Source organism: Peromyscus leucopus, chromosome 16_21 (genome assembly GCF_004664715.2).
Source record: "Peromyscus leucopus breed LL Stock chromosome 16_21, UCI_PerLeu_2.1, whole genome shotgun sequence".
Taxonomy (NCBI): domain Eukaryota; kingdom Metazoa; phylum Chordata; class Mammalia; order Rodentia; family Cricetidae; genus Peromyscus; species Peromyscus leucopus.
In genome coordinates, this window is record NC_051084.1 from 13253602 (window position 1) to 13274406 (window position 20805).

General features: G+C 40.4%; 1 protein-coding gene across 2 annotated transcripts in view; it reads left to right on the forward strand.

The window, feature by feature from the left end:
* The window catches only part of Zfand3 (zinc finger AN1-type containing 3), a 247165-nt gene that overhangs the window by 175874 nt on the left and 50486 nt on the right, over positions 1-20805 (forward strand). For both annotated transcript variants that reach the window (XM_028885047.2, XM_037200116.1), the window contains one exon: positions 17815-17880. In XM_028885047.2, the coding sequence (XP_028740880.1) occupies positions 17815-17880 (66 nt within the window). The remainder of the gene's footprint in view (positions 1-17814; positions 17881-20805) is intronic.

The window sequence follows — 20805 nt, forward strand, 5'->3', positions numbered from 1 at the left end:
ACCTAAGTGGCATTTGTCTGTTGGGCACAAACAGCTCTCTTTCCCAAGCTGTGTGTAATATATGGACATTTGAAAACCTTTCAACAAGGCACTGTAAGCAACATTCAGATAGTAATGAAAGGGCTTGTCATAGCAGTCCTAATGTAACTGAACAGTAGATGCTGTTCCAGGAATGTTCCACAGGTTAAGCCTTTTCATCGTCATAGTTCTCTGTAAAATAGGAGTCAGATATCGAGGGTGAAAGATGAAAGATCAGAGAAGCAGAGTAACAGCCACTAGAAACTTGTTACCTCTCTGAATCCTCAGACTGAATGGGGGGGGGGGAGATCCTGTCTCCACTTGCCTTATATTCCTGCCTCCACCTCCCTAGTGTGGGATTAAAGGTGTGCACTACCACCACCCAGCTCTGTTTCTCTTTTAGATTGGTTCAGTCTTGTAGCCCAGGGTGGCTTCGAACTCCTGATTTTCCTGCTTCCTCATCCAAAATCGTTGGATTAAAAGTGTGCCACCACTGCCTGGCCTCTGTGGTTAACTAGTAGCTAGTTCTGCCCTCTGATCTCCAGGCAAGCTTATTTGTCAGAACATAAACAAAATATCACACAACACCCCACCTGTAAGATGTTCATTGCAATGAGTCATTGGTCTGGTTCAAGGCCTCTGGCACGCCATCATCCCTGGACCCTCACCAAAAGTCTTAGGATGTCCTGCTGTTGCCCCAAGTTACGGAGATCCTATGGCTATTGATCCTCAGAACCAGTCCCTTCACGTGCAACAGCAGGTCATAGATGGGTAGATGTTAGGGTGGGCCAACCCAAGGCCCAGGATGTGGGTCTAGGTGGTAGCAGAGCTGGTTAGTTTGGCCCACTGGGACTGCCCCCTTTAGCAAGGGGAGGAGCCATCTCTCCTAGGCCCATGCCATCTGGGCCAGCTCTTTCATGCCTGTGGTGAGGGGTGGGGCCATCTCTCCCAAGTGTGGGTGGGGAATATCTCATCCTGCAGTCTCCAGCAAGGGGTAGGGCCAGCTATCCCAGGGCCAGTGAGAGGTTGGGCCATACTGGTTGCATACAGCATGGTGTCTCAGCACCTGCATGCATATATAGTATGTGATGCATAGAAGAGTGATTGGCACAGCCATCATGTCCAACTCTGCTTTGTGCTGCTGAGAATGTGCAAAATTCTCTCTCTCCAGTAAGTCTTCCTGAAATAAATATTGTCAACCATAGTTATCCAATTATGATAAAGGATGCTATGCAGCTATCCTCTGTACCTACTGACCGTCCTCCTCCATACCTATCTTCTGCATTTGGGAAGCACTGGTCTCTACTTACATGAAATCAGCCTTTTTTTTTTTTTTCTTCTTTAAATTAAATAGTATCCACATTCATTTAAGTGGGAAGAAGTGTGTGTGTGTGTGTGTGTGTGTGTGTGTGTGTGTGTGTGTGTGTGTGTGTGTTAGGCAAGTGATAGGATATCCTTCATTTTTTTATGGGTAAACATTTTCCATTATGTGTATGTGCCACATTTTACTCACTTGTATAGGGATGGACACCCAAGTTGATCCCTTCTTGACTGTTGTGAATAGTGTGGCAGGAATCATGAAGATGCAGGATTCTCTTAAGCACAGTGAGTTTTCCTATGTATGTAGACGATAATGGAGTTGTCAGCATCCATGCTGTGTCCATCGTGGACAGTAATTCACACTTTACCAGCAGAGTATGAAAGTTCCTTCTTCTCCATATTCTCATCAATATTCACTCCCCCTCTTACCTGTTTGGTAACAGTGTTTTAAATGGAGGGACAGTGGTGTCGTCTTGTAGTTTAGTTGGCATTTTTTAATGATGTTTAGTAGTGGTTCTCATTTTTCCCCCACATTTGTTGATTACTTTTCTATTTTCTTTTGAGAAGTTTTGCTTGCTTTGGAGTTGAGTTCCATATCTTTTGGATTTTAACTAAAAGATATTTTGAAACATTTTCTCCCACTAGTAGGTTATTTCTGATTGTGCCCATGGCTGCCTTTATAGTTAAAAGCTTTTTGGTTTGATGTCATCTTGTTTGTTACTTCCTGCTTTCCCAGCCTAGTGTCTTAGTTACTTTGTCATGTTTCTTTGTGTAGGGTGCTAAACAGCTAGTTCAGTCCTACTGCAGTGAGTGTCTGCTTCCCCAACGATATCTATTGATAATTTTCCTTCTCCATTAGTGTAGGTTGAAGTTTCTGTCCCTCCAGCAGCTCCAAAACACACCGAGGCTTATGTTAATTACAAAATGGTTGGCCAGTAGCTCAGGCTTGTTACTAGCTAACTATTACCTTTAAATTAACCCATATTTCTTATCTTCCCTCTGCCACATGACTCAAGGCTTGTTACCTCATTTTCTACATTTCCTCTTTCCTCTGCTTCTGCTGGCGTCTCTCTCCTCTGACTCTGTCCTGCTTCATCCCAGCGTCCTTAGTCTTGTTGTCCTGCCTATACTTCCTGCCTGGCTCCTAGCCTGTCAGCTTTTTATTAAACCAGTTCGAGTATACAGAAGGATTATTCCACAGCACACTGGGTATTCATTATTCCTGCTGTGTTGCAAGTCACCTGGCTGTAGGTGGCTTTCTCTGAGTTCTTTATTCTGTGCTGTTGATCTGTGCCTGTATTAAGCTGACTTGGGAGTGAGTATTTTTTTTTAGAGTGTATGATGCCTCCAGGTATGTTCTTTTTGCTTAACAGTTGCTTTGGCTTTTGTGGATACTTTGTGAATTATGTAAGCTTTTTCTGGTTTTGTTTTCTATTTCTGTGAAGAAATAGATTCTGTTAGTATTTGGGGAGGGATTGTGTACACTCTGCATATTGCTTTGGCTGGTGTAGTCATTTGAACAATGTGCTTCTAATCCATGAATATGGGATATCTTTCTTTGAGAGGAGGTATCTTTTTCTCTTCCTTTTCTTTGTGTATCTTGAGTTTCTTTAACTGGTGTTTTATAATTTTCATTGTAGAGATTATTCACATACTTGGTTAAATTTATTTCTAGTTCTTATATTGTTTTGTAGCTATCGTGAATAGATTACTTTCTCAGCAAGTTTCTTGATAAAGAAGCACTGTTTTTTTTTTTTTTTTTTAAATTGATCTTGTATCATGACCATTTATTGAATTTATCAATTCTAATTGTTCTGGGTGAAGTCTTGAGGACTTTCTACCTATGAGTTCATGTCATTTACAGATGGTTAATTTTACTTCCTCCTTTCTTGTTTGGATGATCTGTCTTTCTCTTGCATAACTGCTTTGGCTAGGTTCCATACAGAGTTGGAACCTTACAGTTCCATACAGAGTTTGTAATAGAGAGCCTCTTTGTCTGTCTTCAGATCCTAGGGAAAGTGGATTTGACTTTTTCCATTGGCTATGTTGTTTGCTGTGTATTTGGAATACATGACCCTAACTGTGTGTGATGTAATCTTTCTATATGTCTAATTAATCAGAGCTTTTATTGTGGAAATGGTTGATTTTGTTATTGTTTTTTCAGAATCTCATTCTGTAACCCAGTTGGCCTGAATCTGAATGAAGCTCACAACAGTCCTCCTCCCTCAGTAAACCACCATACCTCTTGAATTACATTAACTATCTTTTCTTTGTCTATTGTCCCTCTTTTTGCTGGTGTGATGCACATACTCACTGACTTGCACATCTTGAACCATATGTACTCAGAGGCTGGGTCTTGGTCACGATTTATAATCATTCTAATGTGCTGTAGGTTGGGATTGTACTAAGTACTAAAGTACTAAGAAGGTTTACGAGTTGTGTTCATCAGAGATAGTAGTCAGTAATTTTGTGTGTGTGTGTGTGTGTGTGTGTGTGTGTGTGTGTGTCCGTGTCCTTGTCTGGTTTTGGTGTCAAGGTAATGTGATCTTGTACATGAGTTTGAGAGAATTCCTTCCCCTTTTAAGTTTGTAGAGTGGGTTAAGACTGTCTAGTGTTATAGACTTTAGAGGTTTGGTAAAATTGAGCAGTGAGTTCTTTTTTGTTACTAAGTGTTGCTTGTTGTTGATTAATTTAGATTTTCTCTTTTTCATGGTTCAGCTAGAAGTTTATCCATCTTTTTAGGTTTTCCAGATTGTGGGTGAATAGTTGTTTGTAATAGTTCCTACTAATCCTTTGTATTTCTAGGTCATCATTTGTAATAAATACTTCCTTTTATTGTCTCTGATTTTATTTATTTGACTCTAATCCCCCCCCCTTATTTTTAATATTGTTGATTTTACTTTCTTGTCCTAATTTTGTTTGTTTCTGCTTTAGTTCCTTCTCTCCTTAATACTTTTCTGATTGGTTTGTTCCTTTTCTAGCTCCTTAAGTTATCTGTTAGCTTGTTTGTTTGAATCATGTCTTCCTATGGTTTGAGTTTTGGTTTTTGCTAGTTTTGCTTTGCTGTGTGACAGGGTCTGATTGTGTTGCTCTGCTGTCTGTAGTCTTGTGTCAGCTTGACACAAGCTAGAGTCATCTGAAAGGAGCGAACTCCAGTTGAGAAAAAAAAAACGCCTCCGTAAGATCCAGCTGTAGGGTATTTTCTCAATGACTGATGGGGGAGGGCCCAGCCCCTTGTGGGTGGGGTCATCCCTGGGCTGATGGTTCTGGGTTGTATAAGAGAGCAGACTGAGCAAGCCAGGGGAAGCAAGTTGGTAAGCAGCACCCCTCCATGACCTCTGCATCAGCTTCTGCCTCTGGGTTCTTGCCCTGCTTGAGTTCCTGTCCTGGCTTCCTTTAGTAATAAACTACATGTGGAAATGTTAGCCAAATAAACCCTTTCCTCCCCAGCTTGCTTTTGGTCATGGCATTTTGTTAGCAGTAGTAACTGTAACTAAGACAAGTTGCTCAGGTTGGTCTCAAAGTCTTTGAGTTTTCCTTTAATATATGACATTAATTCCCAAAATGATGCTGTGAGAACATTCTTGTGTTGTGCCTAAATTATTTTGGTTGAGCAGGATGCACTTTGCTTCCCTGGAAACTTGTTTCTGGTGATGCCTTAGCTTACCAGAGATTAAAAAATGGTGGTGGGTGTTGTCACCAGTGAGCTTAGTTAGACTGTCTCATATTTGCAATCTGCATGTTAGAACTATAGAGGTAAATTATCATCCATAGATTGTAATGTCTTTTTCCATTTCCTTTATAGCCTGTTGTTGATTCTAGCAAAGCCTGATCTGCTCTCTGCAAAGTGAATATCACTGCCACCAAGTTGATCAGTTTTTTATTTAATTTTCCAGTTAAATTTCTAGTAATCTCTAAAGGGAGCCAGTTTGCCCCTTTTCAGAGTGACTTCTGTAGGAGGGCAGATATTGGACAGACCAAGCTAGCAGCTTCCAGTAAAGTGTTTGGAAAATATTACCTATTAAAAATATTTTATGACTTCCTGCTGGTCTGGTTTTAAGTGAAATATGGAGGGACGATTTATTTACAGTTCTCTCTGTGTGTGCCTTTCTCTTCCCTTTTCTCTAATGAAGCTCGAAGCATCAAGCCGTTTATCAGAGATAATTGTACAACAGATGGAGCTTTTCTGATATATAATAGTCTCAAAGTAGAAGATTCTCTCCCGTAATAAAGAATGCCCAAACTTTAAATGTCTCTTGATTTTAATTTAAAGGCTTTTTTTTTTCCTGTAGTATATTTATTTATTAATCCTAAGGCTGGTTCTACAAAGCATGCTGCTTTTATTAGGGCCTTGTTCTGAAAGGATTGATACTTTGCAGTGCAGTTTGGTAATGCCCGTTATGTGCTTTGTTGAATAAAATAGCTATCATTCAGGAATCATTGTGGATGATCTTTCAGGTAATTCTTGTCAGGATGCAGGTCTTGCGTGTTTGCTTATACAGAGTATTTCTGCTGTACCTTGTTCAAGTTCCTGCAGTGTCATTTGACCTTTAACCTGTCGAAATAAGAGCCCGATTAAAGCAAAACCATCATTTTCAAGTTCCTCACCTGCTGCTCTTCCTCTCTCCTTCTCAACTTCAAATCTTGCCTTCAAGTAGTCATATGAAGTGTGACGACAGCATCTTCAAATTCTGGGTTAACAGAAATGACTAATTTGCCCGTCCATGTTCTTTGCTTATTTTGCTCCCCCAACCTTCCTTATGTGTAGGAATGCCTCATATATCCTGGATAAGTCAGTTCTCAAATTGTGTATTTTGTGTAGTTCCACTTTCTCCTGCCCGGGAGTCCTTTCTTTGCCTGCTTGACCATGCTGTGTGTGCTGCTGCTGCTGCCTGCAGACACCATAGTCTGGGTTAGCAAGTTGGCTGCTATGGTTTGCAATGCTTATGCCGAAGTAACCTTCAGTGTATTTACTAATAGCCACATAACCCCAGTAACAGTTATATTGACAATTCTTTTACAACTATAAGTTTTCTATGCCATTACTACCTCTTACTGGACCTAATTTATAAATTAAACTTCATTGTATAGGAAAAACACAGTGATTCAGAGTTAGATGCTTTCTGCAGTTCCAAGGCATCTTTGGAGGGATCTTGAAGGATAGTGTGCATGGTGGGTGGGGTGCATGTGGAGACCCAAGGTTGACATCTTCAGTTTGTGGTCTGTCTTGTATGTCTTCTCTGCTCATGAGGCAGAGTCATGACTCCAGAGCTCACATATTCTGCTGGTCTAGCTAGCCAGCTTGATCCAGGGATTCTGTCTGCCTTCTGCATGCTGGGATTACAGGGAGGCTCTTGTAGCAACCTGACTTTAAGTGGGTACTGGGGAATCTAAACTCTGCTTCTCATGATTACACAGTAAGTGTTTTACCAATTGAACCACCGACCTTCCCAGCCCTAATTTTAAGTTACTTGTATTATTGTTTATGGTTCCTAGTTTGTCTTTATGATCCTGTAAGTAGTCAATAGATTGAAAAAAATTTAAATCTAGAAGTTGCCATTGCCACTCTTTTTTTAAAAAATTTATTTATAGGATTATATCTTTAATCTCTTCTTGCTTCTGGTATTTTCCTTGTACAAAACAACCTGTCAGATGAGGTTGCCAGTGGTAGTCATGCTGGAAAAGGAAGTTCTCTTGTTGACTCACCACTTTTAGTGTGGGCATCCAGATTCTTTTTCTTAAGTAATATTTTTATTTTTAGAATTGTGTGCGTGTATGCAGTGTAGTTTGATCTTATCCACTTCTCATTTCCCCCATCCCCAAATCCTCCACCTCCCAACACATGGCCCTCCCAAATTCATGTCCTCTTTCAGATTCTTAATCCTGTGTCAGACATCCAAAACTAGCCCTCAGTGTGGCTCATCTACCTGCTCTTGCTTGAACTAGTGCTTCCTTCTGCACCAAATTAAAGCTTTTCTTTGCCCAGAGTCTACCCGACATTCATAGAGCCATTCCATTCGTGCTCTCTGAGGTCCACTCAAAATTGTTGCATTTATCCTTGACTGTTTCCGTTAAGGAACTCCTGGACTACTTATCTGTGACACTTGGTCTCAAATTGTCTTTATTGTTAGTTTTAGACTTGGATCTCTCTCTCTACCAGCTTTGAGTCTCAGGTTCTAAATAAGTAAAGCCTCTAATACTTACTTACTGAAACCTAAAAGGGTTGTTTCCATAGTCTTCCCTGATGGCTGTAAGACTGTCCAGTTATTGCTCATCAGACTCAGTTTTGAAGTGCTTTTTGCCACTGACCAGCAAATACAGAGGCTCAGAAGATTCTGTTAATTGATTAAGTGCTCTGCACTTACTTGAAGGTAAAGGCCACAGTGGACAACTGTGTCGGGTCACGCCAGTTTCACCTCTACTGTTGTTTTTGGTTTGGTTTGCCTTGTGCAGGTATAGGAAGTGGGTGACACTGACGACCTTAAACTAAATCCAAGCTTTGGCAAAATGTTCGGCTGAAAAGTCAGAAGAGAGGCCTCTACTTGGATATGCTAGAAGTAATTATTTTAACTTTGTAGAAATATGTTTTGTGTTTATACAATTCTCTGAAAACTCAGGGCTGCCAGGACAAAAAAAAAAAGAAAAAACATATAACTATATTTCATACTCATTTTCTCCATCGTTTTCTAAGCCATTTCACGTTTTGATCCATCACCAGGGTGCCACTTTAGTAAAGAATTTTTAAAATTTCAAAATACCAGTGCAGTCCTTTGACTACATAATTCAAATGGTGACATTCCTAGTCATTCACGACAAAGACCCATTCCCTAAGACCTGGCAGTGTGGACTGTGTGTTGAGCCTTTCATTCAGTGTCACTCAGTACACTGCTACTACAGGACTGTGGGCTTTGGGGGGACTGAGCAGTGAGGCAGAGAAAGGCCCTGCGTCCGTGGTTCTCTTTAAATGCTGTGGGATAGCACCTGTGGTCTGGGTAGATGTCTTGTTCCATTCTTCCTAAGGCCTCTCAGGAAGAGCACACACAAGTCACATCCTTTTCTGAGGAGGGCGCCCCAGCTTTTTGCAATTCCCAATGAAGACAAGATTTATGAGAATGGTCTTATTACCTTTGTTTTATTTTATTTATTTTTATAGTAAGGGTATGGGTGTTTTTCCTGCATCTATGCATGTGCACGAAGTGTCTGTGAAGGCCAGAAGAAAGCATTAGATCTCCTTGTACTGGAGCCAACAGACAGTTGTGAGTAGCCACCATGTGAGTGCTGGGAACCAAACCCAGGTCCTCTGCTTTTAACCTTTGAACAGTTTTTTCAGTCTGTTCATTTTTTTTTTTTAAAGGAAAAAGAAGAAAAAAAAATCTCCCAATGCCGAGTGTCTCCATCAGTGTTATGAAAATCATACTTGTGCTGATGGTAGAAATGCAAATTTTCAGATCCCAGTTGGGCCTTAGACCTGTAAATAGTCAGAATCAGAGCCTAAATTAGACAATGACAGTCCCTGATTTCATATCCATATTAGATGTGCTTTGTCATGAGGAAACAAAAGCAATGTCTAAAATTAGAAATGACTTTTTTTTAACTTCTCCTAAAGGGGCTCTGGTTTTGATCCCCGAGATGACATCTCAGTTAGCTGCATCTTTTCTTAGGCTTGTCACACTCTCATCCTGAAGAACTGATACTGGACACATTTAGCTGCTTACCTAGAACCAGTTAAGTTTTATGAAACATTGTAGTCAAACTAGATAAAATGGTGACTGTGAATTTATGTTACTTGACTTTATTTACTTACATGTTAACATAGTTTCAGATAGTAAAAACCATTTATTTACACTGCATGCATGGATAAGCCAAGAGTAACATGAGAGGGTTGGCTTGAGAGGAGTGTGGAAGGATTGGAACAATCTGCCAACCTTAGGGTCCACTCTTGTGTTCCGTGCCGGGAGTTCTCAACTGAGGTCTGAGCACTCTGAGCACACAACTGAGGTTGTGTCCCTCTCAGGATCTCTGAAGTCATCCTGACTCTTACTGGTGTAGGAGTGCAACCCTTTGCAGGGACACTCTAGCAGGCATGCTGCAGGTGCAGGCGCAAAACTGGAACGCCATCTTTAAGCCTGGGACTCGAAGCTTTTTAAGATCATTGTTTCATAAAAGAACATTTTCATGTACAAGTGTAACTGTTTTCGTTAATTTAAATGAAATATCAATATTTTTGTGTTTTTAAATTTTAGCTAGGTAAGTATCAGTCAATATGGTACATGTAAACCAAAGTTCATTGTGATCCTCAATCATTTTAAATATAAAAAGATCACTTGAGGACTGAAAGTTTAGGAACTGCCATGTTAGATTAACATGTAAATATGGTTTAAAAAAATCAACTGTTTTAATTAGTATGACAGTTCTTGTTGTTCAAATCTTAGATGGTCTTTTAATAAAAAACCCAGAGCCCCAGATATCAGGGTGAAAGCTGAAATATCAGAGAAGTAGTATAGCCAGCCACTAATTCTTATCTCTATAAAATCTTCGGCCTAAAGAGAGTGAGTTCCTGTTTCCTCACCCCATATATACCTTTCTCTGTCCTGCCATATTACTTCCTGGGATTAAAGGCATGTGTGTTTCCCAAGAAAAGGCATGAGATCTCACATGCTGGGATTAAAGGTGTGTGCCACCACTGCCTGGCTCTTTTTCTCTCCTATACTGGATCAATCTCATGTATCATGTAGCCCTGTGTGGCCTTGAACTCACAGAGGTCCAGACGGATCTCTGCCTCCTGAGTGATAGGATTAAAGGTGTGTGCCACCACTGCCTGACTTCTTTGTCTAATCTAGTGGTTTGTTCTGTCCTCTGATCCTCAGGCAAGTTGATTAGGGTATGTAGTATACCACCAAAGTTCTTCCATTTATCCCATGGTGTTTGGCTTGAATTGTTTTTATCTGGTGTAGATCTGTTTTGAACACTTGGCGTGTTAGATGGCTTGGACTGCCTCTGCCTCTGAGGCTCCTGACCTTGGTGTTGTAACAGACCAGGAGACAGTGGTCCTTCCACGGCTCCTCTGATCCTAGCATGACAGCCCATAGTGCTCCTAGGAAGTATCCATGAGTCTGGGCATGTGGGAAGGAAGCACTCCTAACTTACTTGCTCTTGGTGCTGCTCCATGGAAAGGTATTGTGGGAGAATTTTATTTCTAGTGAGCAAACGTGGTAACCGCACACACACATCTCACAGTGTTTGCAGAGATGTCCAGTACTGTGATTATTAGGGAGGTAGAGCGATAGTCATATTATTTTGTTGAATATAATCCAGTAAGATGCCAATAGTAAGGCCTTGCCCACTTTGAAAATCTCCTTGTACCATTCAGATCTAAATTAGGGATTTATGAGAGGTCATATAGCAAGTTATGATTAGAACTTCTGACAGATCAGCACTGAAGTTTTGTAACATATCTTATAAATGGTTCCGTTTAGAAGTTTCATTTGAAGAAATGTGAGGGCTATCATCTGTGTTGGTTTTCTGTAAACTTAGATTCCCACCCATTATATCTTTATGTTTACTTGTTTTTAATCAGCAGATCTTTTCAGACCCAGTTACATAGATGGATTAGGCATGTCCCTTCTGGTTATACTAACTCATTAATTGCAGGTGGAGGGTGATTGTGGAAGGCGAGGAGGGCTTTTCTGAAAAGGTAACTGGTTCTTCTGCAGCCTGGTGTATCCCAGTTTGTTATTAATATCTGTTCTTTGGTATTTTAAATCACCACATATATGTTGAAGGCATTCAGAGAGAGACTACTTTATTACTCAAGAAGTGGATTATTTGAGTATTTTTGTAAGTTTTTATTTTTAACATGACCACAGCAAGATACAAGTTTATGTTTGCATTGCTCAGATCCCCCTACTGCTTTGAAAAGCTTCATCAGCAAGCAATTCCGAATCTCTGGAGAGGAGAGAGAATTATGGCTGTTGGGTCTGTCTGAGGTCACCTTTAGAATAGTGAGCCTGAAAAAGTGAGCTGCTGCAAAGTAAACAGTGTGGGTTATGTGGAGTGAGATTGACCAGCTGCTTAGAAATGGATGATACATTGCTAAGAAGCTCACAGTGCCTTTGTTGGGAATTAATTAGATACTGTTATGTAAATGTCATGTTAATTAAGCAAGAAAATTGAAGTGGTGTAAATCTGCCTGAGGACTGGCTATTTTTGTGTATTAATGTTTTGCAGTTTCCTTGGACGGCTCATAGTAGAATGTTTGGCTGTTGGGTATCTGGTGATTCTAGCTAACTGACTCTTTGACAGTCCATTTTTCCTAATGATTCTTTAGCACATGGTTTAACTTCAAGCAGTGAAGGCTTGTGGGAGCAGGACCAAAAATAACCAGCCATGGCAGCTGTTTGAACAAAACCTGTTAGAGTAGATTGTTCTCCACTTGAAGGTAAAGGAGAAAAACTGTTTTTCATATTTGTTTGCCTTTGGTTTTGAGTGCTGGAGAGCATTGCTCGTCCAAGTGTGGCTGTCCTCTATGCCAGTGCTCTCTTCCTCCCCCAGTCCCAGGAACCTGATGGCCTGTGGAATTGATTGCACTGTGAGGTGTCTTGAACACGGCTTTGTGATATGCTCAACAACTATAGGAGACTGAAAAAATCCTCAGAATTCTGCTACTTCACCTTGAAATGAAACATGAATGTTGATAGTTAAGGCAAACCATTATGTAGTCCTGATTTTTACAGGTTACAGCAGTGGTTCTCAACCTCTGGGTCATGACCTCTTTCCAGGAGTCACCTAAGACCATCAGAAAACACAGATAAATATACATTACAATTCATAACAGTAGTAAAATTACAAGTTATGAAGTAGCAACAAAAATAATTTTGTGGTTGAGAGGTCAGAACAACATGAGGAACTGTATTAAAGGGTCACAGCACTAGGAAGGCTGAGAACCACTGGGTTACAGTGAATATGCAAATTTGTTGCATGCCTTCAGCTTCACAGAGCTGAAATTGGTAGTTTCCCCAGGAAAATCCGCTGCTCTGTTGGATTTGCTATAAAAAAGTTTCTGCTTATTGGGAATACAGCTGAGGAATAACATTTGACAGTGTTCTTGACATTTCACATGTGGGCCTGTGTTACATGTGGCACCTTTAATACCAGCATAGAAACAACCCTGGAATAAAAGAATATGTAGACTTCCAGATTACAAACTACAGGCTCCCCCAAGCGTTAAATTACAAAATCAGTTGAGAAAGTTGGCATTTTAGAAGGAGTCCTCTGAATATAACATCAAGTGCAGTGTGCTAGTCTGTTATTAAACACCTTTAGATAATGAAAGATCTTGGAAAAATTAGTTATTCACTTTAGCAAAGGAAATCAAAAAGCATACATGATGATTGGCTGAAAGGCAGTTCAGGCTGCTTTTGTGTATAGCCTAGGCCGATCTCCAACTTGAGGTACTCCTTTCTCAGCCTCCCAAGTGCTCAGATTGTGGGCATGTGCTATTACTTAGGCTCTCAGGGAAACAAATGATTCCTGAGCTTATCTTAGGGTTTCTATTGCTGCGATGAAACACCATGACCAAAAGCAAGTTGGGGAGGAAAGGGGTTTGTTTGACTTACCCTTCCACATTGTAGTCCATCACTGAAACTCAAACAGAGCAAGAGCCTGGAGGCAGGCGCTGATGAAGAAGCCATGGAGGGGGGCTGCCTCCTGGCTTGCTCAGCCTGCTTTCTTACAGAACTCAGAACCACCAGCCCAGGGACGACACCACCCACAGTGGGCTGTGCCCTCCTCCATCAATCTTTAATTAAGAAAATGCCTTATAGCTGGATCTTAGGGAGGCATTTTCTCAATTGGGTGTTCCCTCCTTTCATATTACTAGTGTGTGTGTCAAGTTGACATAAAACCAGGCTGCACAGAGCCCAAAATATTAAACAAGAAATTGTGTGTGTGTGTGTGTGTGTGTGTGTGTGTGTGTGTTTGTTTTAAACATAGAAACAGTCGAAAGTTGTCTTTCTGAAGTTGCCATAATACAGGCTGCAGATGTAACACAAAATTGATGGCAGTGCCTGCAGTTTGTGCCATGGTGATCACTCCATGAGCCTCCTGGTTTCCCAGAGAGCTGCATGCTGAGTTTCCTAGAACAGTGGTGCTCTGTGCTCTCACTACATTTCCTCCTATACCTGTAAAAGAATCCTCTGAGCTGCTCAGTGAGACACACACTGGTCTCTGCTAGCATCTGGGCTCCTTGTCTTGAAAGTGTAAGCACTAAATATTAATGCCTTTTTGGCATCACCAGTTGTCTTGAGCCTCTGTGGTTCACAAGATTGTGATTATAACTTCCTCTGCTTAGAAATGTATCTCCTTTCTGTGTTGCCTGTCCTGTCCTACCTAACCCACAGTTGTGCAATGACTTCCTCACTTCACCCTTTGTTACTGACTATTGTATCCTGCTTCTTAGTGAGAAAAAAGATGGCCGAGAACGGAGCAGAGCTCACAGTGTGCTGTAGGTACATGTGGCGGCTCCCTCAGGCGTTAGAGACTCCAGAAAGGAGCACAGGTCCTGTTTTTGATGGAGTGGACACCTCCATTTTGACCCTTGCCAGCAGTTCTCAGTACCATTTTGTTTACTGGAAGCACATGGGACACATACCATATTTTTCTCGTTGTTAACAGAAACCCTTACCATAATTACCTACATTTGTTTTAAGAGTTGATTTGTAATTAATTAAGAGCAGATATTGTCCTCTCTAGTGGCTAGTCCTTTTTATTTTTTCCTTCAAGAGTATGTGGTTTGGATGACACACGATTACTATAGGATGCGTGTATGGTACTCACCGGCTTTTGATCTGTGTTTTAATGTGTTTCATAGATTACTGTCTGCAAATATCAAGTTTTCCATTTATAATATTGCCCAATTATCAAAACTGCGATATATTATCATTGCCAGTTGCTTTTGCTGTCAGTTTTTCTTGGCTCAACTGTGGTTCTGTTTGTACTTTAATGGAGTGAATACATTGGGTTAGGCTGCTGGCTTAACAAGCCTCTGGAGAACACTTGTATGGTGATGCATATTGAGCTATGCTTTGTAGCTAGAAGGTTATTTGCATTTTTTTGCCAAAGCCTACAGAAATTTATTGATGAGTAATTTTTTTAAGGGGTAAACTCTTAACCTTCAGGTGAGGTCAAATTTTCTTGATTTGATAATTACCTGGGCATTTGTAGGCATGGAGTGTTATGTTAATTCATGAGTTCCAGACATTTCTCTCATTGTTTTGATTTCGCAGTCTCTCCCTTCTCATAGTTTCCCTGGATGGCTTATTGCTGTTCTTTAAGAAAGCATTCTGATACAGTCTCACTGACTTTTCTCCACAGCTCACTATGTTGTGGGACCCTTTGATCCTGGCCAGATACTGAACTAAGAATTAAAGAAAATCCATCATATATTGTAACTACTGGACTATTAGTATTTATGGTGCATCTAGCTTACTTAAAAATATACTTAAGTCTCCTGCTTACCTTGAATTGTTCCATCAAGAGTTCATATTCAGTGCTTAGGAGTCTGTATTTTAAAAAATTACTTTATGTTTATGAGTGTTTTGCCTGTGTTGTGTGTGTGTGTGTGTGTGTGTGTGTGTCTGTCTGTCTGTCTGTCTTTATAAGCACTGTATATGTGCCTAGTGCCTGCAAGAGGCCAGAAGAGGTCATTGGATCTCCTGACTGGGAACCAAAGCTGGATCTTACATAATTCATTCTAGTACAACTTGAACATCTGTCTTAATTTATGTTTGTAATATTATGATTAAACACCATGACCAAAAACAACTTGAGGAGGAATGGGTTTATTTCATCTTACAGCTTGAGGCCTTTATCATACAGGGAAGTCAGGGTAGGAACTCAAGTCAAGAACCTGGAGGCAGGAACTGATGCTGAGGACGTGAAGGAGTGCTGCTTACTGGGTAGCTCCTCATGGATTGCTCAGCTTGCTTCCTTATATCATCTGACTAGAAGTAATACCACCAATTTGATGGACTTGGACCCTTTCACATCAATCATCCATCAATAAAGTGCACCACAGGATGTTATGTTGGAGGCATTTTTCTCAGTTGAGGTTGTTTTCTTCCTAAATGATTCTAGGTTGTGTCAAATTGACATAAAACTGGCTAAAACAGTGTCCCTAATCCAAACACCCAAAGTGCTCCAAATTCAGACACTTGGGAGATACAAGACATAAGAGAAAATTCCGTATTTGATCTCATGTCTTGGGCCACTAAAGATACTGTGTACAGTTAGCTCAGGTTATATGTACAAGGTCTAGGTGAAGTATAATGGAATATGTTGTTCAGTCTTGGGACCTCCTATTCTCAAGATAACATTACATATGAAATATTCCAAAATCGACTAAAAACATCCAAATCCAAAACAGTTCTGATCCTATTTTGTGTAAAGGATTCTCAACCTCTATTCTATTTTTTGCAGTCCCTTTATATTACACCTCCATTAAAACGTTTTAAAGATCTATTTGCTTCCCTAATTAAGTCCACCAGCATTGTTAAATGTCCAATGTCCACATAGTCATGACCAAACAGGTGACAGTGACAGATGACAAGAATTTTCATGAAAGAGAAAGTGATGAGACCCAACAGCAAGCCTCACAGTGTATGAAGCCTTTTTACCGAGATGGTCCATGATCCCTTTGGCTAGTGACAACTTTACTGTTGCTTTTTATTGTGAAAGAAATGAGAGTGGAAAATGTCATCTTCAAGAAAAGCCTGTTGTGTCCCACAATGGGGATGCTGCCATAAGAACAACAACAAAATACATGGAAGAAGGAGCCACAAGTCAGAGTTCAGAAAATCTGGAGAACATGGACACTGTCTGGTTTGTGTATGGCTTGGCTCACTGCCTCTGCCTGTTGCTCATTTTCAAGTCTCAGGTGCCCTTCTAAGCGTCTCAGATTTTAGTGTATTTAAGCTTTCCCTGGGGAAAGGTGACCTTTGTAGGAATAAACATTCAGTTTGAAATACCCTGTCCTCTGATTGGTCTTTTGAATTTTTCTAACTTTTCTTGAGTTTTCAAACTCTTACATTTTTCAAGTGATGTTGGCCAATGGTGAATGTCCTCCCTCTTAATTGCACGTGACATTCAATATCTGTTTGATGCTTTGGCAGTTGATTCATTTCTGTCCAGCCATTTAATGCTGCTGTGTGTTGTTCTTACGTACCCAAAGCTTGCCTTTCTAATAAGATTGCAAATTCGTGCAACTAACCTGTCTGGTCCACCATAGGCGTTTGTCAAGTGCTTTTGGAAGTTAACAGCACACTTCCTTGATTCTTCCTTCCTTAATATGGTCCAGAGTGTGAAAAAAGTTTAGTTAGTAGAAGGCGGCTTGAATTCTGCAGGATAAGGACAGGCACTACATGAAGTTGATACTGATTACCCCTCATCAATGGCTATGCCCCACCTTGGAAAACAGGAAGTTGTTGTACAAATATGGATGCCAGGATCTCTCAACTTGCCCCGAGAAAGCAATATTGGTGACCACAAAGGAACAGAATGCACAGGCAGATGTTATTCTGAAGAGGTTCTTTAAGTGACTGACTAGCACAGTTTTATATCATCTATGACAAGACTTTATATGACACAATGGCAACAACCCTTACACAGTGTAAGTCCAGAATAACATCTGCCTGTGCATTCTGTTCCTTTGTGGTCACCAATATTGCTTTCTCGGGGCAAGTTGAGAGATCCTGGCATCCATATTTGTACAACAACTTCCTGTTTTCCAAGGTGGGGCATAGCCATTGATGAGGGGTAATCAGTATCAACTTCATGTAGTGCCTGTCCTTATCCTGCAGAATTCAAGCCGCCTTCTACTAACTAAACTTTTTTTACACTCTGGACCAAATCTCTGAGCCCACCAAGATCCCATGAAGACACACTCGTCCATACTTTTAGTAGAAAGGAAATATCCTTTCTTGATCAGCAGTATTTTCTTTATATACTAAAACAATCTTTATTTCTTCTGATAAGCCCTTTGCTATTCTTAGGAAATGCTCTTTGTGTAAGGCTAGTTTTACAGTAAATTCAAAGTACAATGACCACTGAAATTAAAAAAGGACACGTTTCCCTGGTTGCTTAGTGGAAGAACTCATTTCCCTAAAATTTGGGTAATTTTCTTCTCTCCTTGATCTGAATTCTAATTAAATTTTTATTCTTTAACTTCTCAACATTATGTGAGACTTCAGATTGTTTTATAAAAGGTGCATTCTTCTGTAGAAAGGCTGGGACTCTGGATTCCATTGCTAAAGCTAAAACACAAGCTCTTTAAAGGAATCCATGCAGGTCATCACCTTCTTGCTGCGGCTCCCAGCATATCTGCAGGTGGAGCCTGTCCTTTGTAGGTTTCTCTTTCTAATTCGTGGGCATGTGGAAGGTAACTGACTGATGGGCCTGTTTTTTTTGTTTGTTTGTTTCTAGGTGGGCCCTGCACAGACACAGCTCATGTCTCACTAATCACACCAACCAAAAGATCCTGTGGTGCAGGTATGTACACCATCCTTACCTGAATTCTGCCCAGAAATTAGCCACTGGTTCTTACTTGGTATGCATACTCCAGGGGGTTTTCTAATTGTTTTTATCAATTACAAAATGATACAGTCTGTACTTGAGGTTGGGTAAAGTTTTGAGTAGAAGTGAGAGCGATGTTCCTAGGAGTCTTGTTGACTGAGTAGTCCTGGTAGCTAGTTCCAAGTAAGTGGGCATGGAAATCCACCAGCTTGCTAATATCACAAGGATGTTAAGACATAAAAACAAGGTGTGAAATGCAGAGTATTGCCCAGTTGTCTTAAGTCCTGAATCTCCTAAAAATAATGAGGAAAGCATAAAAAAGCATTATTACAAAAGTAAGTACTAATTTGTTTGTTACAGTATCTTAGTAGTTTTAGGAAATTACTTGTTGATAAAGCCATGGTGTCTGCTGAAACCAGTCTTCTCAGATTGGTGATGCTCCAAATATCTTTGCATCTGTGATATTTTTATTCAACATGAAGTCATGAATCTTGTAGCCCTTTACAAAGAAGTTCTAATGCCCACTGTACCCTTAGCCTATGGCTTATTTTAAATGGTTTGCCTTTCTAGTAATGCTACCTGCTGTTTTAAATATCTCAAGGTTTGTATTCATATTATATTGTTTTCTAAAGGTCACAGTCAAGATGGTCTTCATAACTTAATTTAGTCCTTTAAAACTGTCAAACAGAAACAATAGAAACTGTTTCAGATGCAGCTTTAAGGCCTTAGCTCCTGTAAATTTGGTTGCTGTGGATATTTATGCAGACCATATTTGTGCATACTCAGAGTCACATCCAGGTGCCGAACTCTAAAAGAATTTGATTTTACTTTTTTTCTTCCACATGGCCAGCTTAGAGACAGGTGTATCTAATAGTGCTAGCATGCTGTCATTACTCCTGTGCACAGTGAGCAAGCTCTACCAGATAGAGTTCATTTCTCTGCTTGATTGAGGTACAGAACAGTTGCCCTAGAGTGAGTTTGATTGTCCTCATTGGCCAGTGGGGGCTTGGGAGACCAGTTCTGCATGATGGTTCTTATTCCTCTTTCATAGATGAAATGATGTGGGGTACTCAGGACACTGAGTAGATTTCCTGAGTAAGATTGCTAATGAGTATTGTAGATAGGACTTGAATGTCAATCTTGCAGATGCTAAAACCTGTTGTAATACATTACGTCATATTATTACTTATCACATTTTTATTGTATGCTTGAGCCCCCCCCCCAGTAGAAAAGTATGTTATTGATTGAAGTTTAGAAAAACCAAAACACAGATTTGGTAACAGTGTATAGTAGTGTAGTTTAAAAATGCAGTTTCTAGGGGGCTGGAGAGATGGCTCAGAGGTTAAGAGCACTGGCTGCTCTTCCAGAGGTCCTGAGTTCAATTCCCAGCAACCATGTGGTGGTTCCCAACCATCTGTAATGAGAACTGGTGCCCTCTTCTGGCCTGTAGTCATGCATGCTATATACATAATAAATAAATAAATCAGAGGGGGGGGGAGGGAAATGCAATTTCTAAAACCAGATCAGGTTTCAGTGTGTGTGGGGGGTGTGGTTGGTTGTTTTTTTGAGGCAGGGTTTCCTCTGTGTAACTCTGGCTGTCCTGGAACTTGATGTGTAGACCAGACTGCTCTTGAAGTCAGAGATCCACCTGCCTCTGCCTCCCAAGTGCTGGGATTAAAGACATGCATCACCACTGCTTGACTTTTTTAGCCATTTATATAATGTGGTTTTTTTTTTTCTTTTAAAAGTAAGTTGTTATTTCAAAGTTGTTTATCATCTATAAAGTGGGATAATAAGGCTCAGTGTAAGAAGAGTATTGTACACAGCTCACATTAGCTGTTGAATAGTTCATTGTTTAATTATTTATAACTGCAGTAGTATTTTTTAATGTTATCAAAATGCCTGGCAGAAATAAATTAGGGGAAGAAAGATTTGTATTGACTCCTTGTTTTTGGATTTTCTTTTACTCTTTTGTTCTTTTGGGGGGCCCACCACCCAGCTCCCAAATAAATCACACACGAGACTTATTCTTAATTATAAATGCCCAGCCTTAGCTTGGCTTGTTCCTTGCCAGCTTTTCTTATTTTAAATTATCCCGTCTACCTTTTGCCTCTTTTTCTTTCTCGTCCCAGATTTCTCCTTCTATATATTCTCTCTGCCTGCCCCACCTATCCTTTCCCTTGTCATGCTATTGGCCCTTCAGTTCTGACAGTAACACAGCTTCGCAGAATTAAACAAATGCAGCATAAATCAAATAACACACCTTAAAATAATATTCTACAACAGCTCCTGGTTTCAGAAAGATTTCAGTCCACTATAGCAAGGAAGCTGTGATGTGTGAGGTAGAACCTGTTTACATAGTGCATACTGTGAGCAGGGACTGGATGAAAGCAGATGACGGCAAGGCCTTCAAAGGCCTTCTGCTTGCAACAGGTTTCCATACCCCATGTTCTAAAAAAGTTGTCACCAATTTCAAATAGCACAAACGCTGGAGACTGTGGAAAGCACAAGCCTGTAGGGTTCATTTTAAATTGCAGCCATAGCATTCTGTTTCAGGTCCCTAAAGACAGATGAGCAACCTACAGTTTAAAATGTACTCAGTCTTAGCACAGTTCAGAACTCCACAGTCTCATCTGAGACAGCAAGCAAACTTCAATAACCAGGTGAACAGGTTACATATATGTCTTTCTAAAGGGAGTTACAAGAATATAGCATGGAAAAGGTAGTCTAAAGCAGGTTCAAAAACCAGATGGGAAAATGCCAAACCTGTGAGCTCCATGTCCACCATTCAGAACTTGTGGTGGCATCTTCTGAGCTCCAGCCGACTTGGGCAGCTTTGCCATTTGCAATCCCTTGTAATCTCTTCCTTGAACAAGCTCCTTGCAGTGGCTCTAGTTTTTC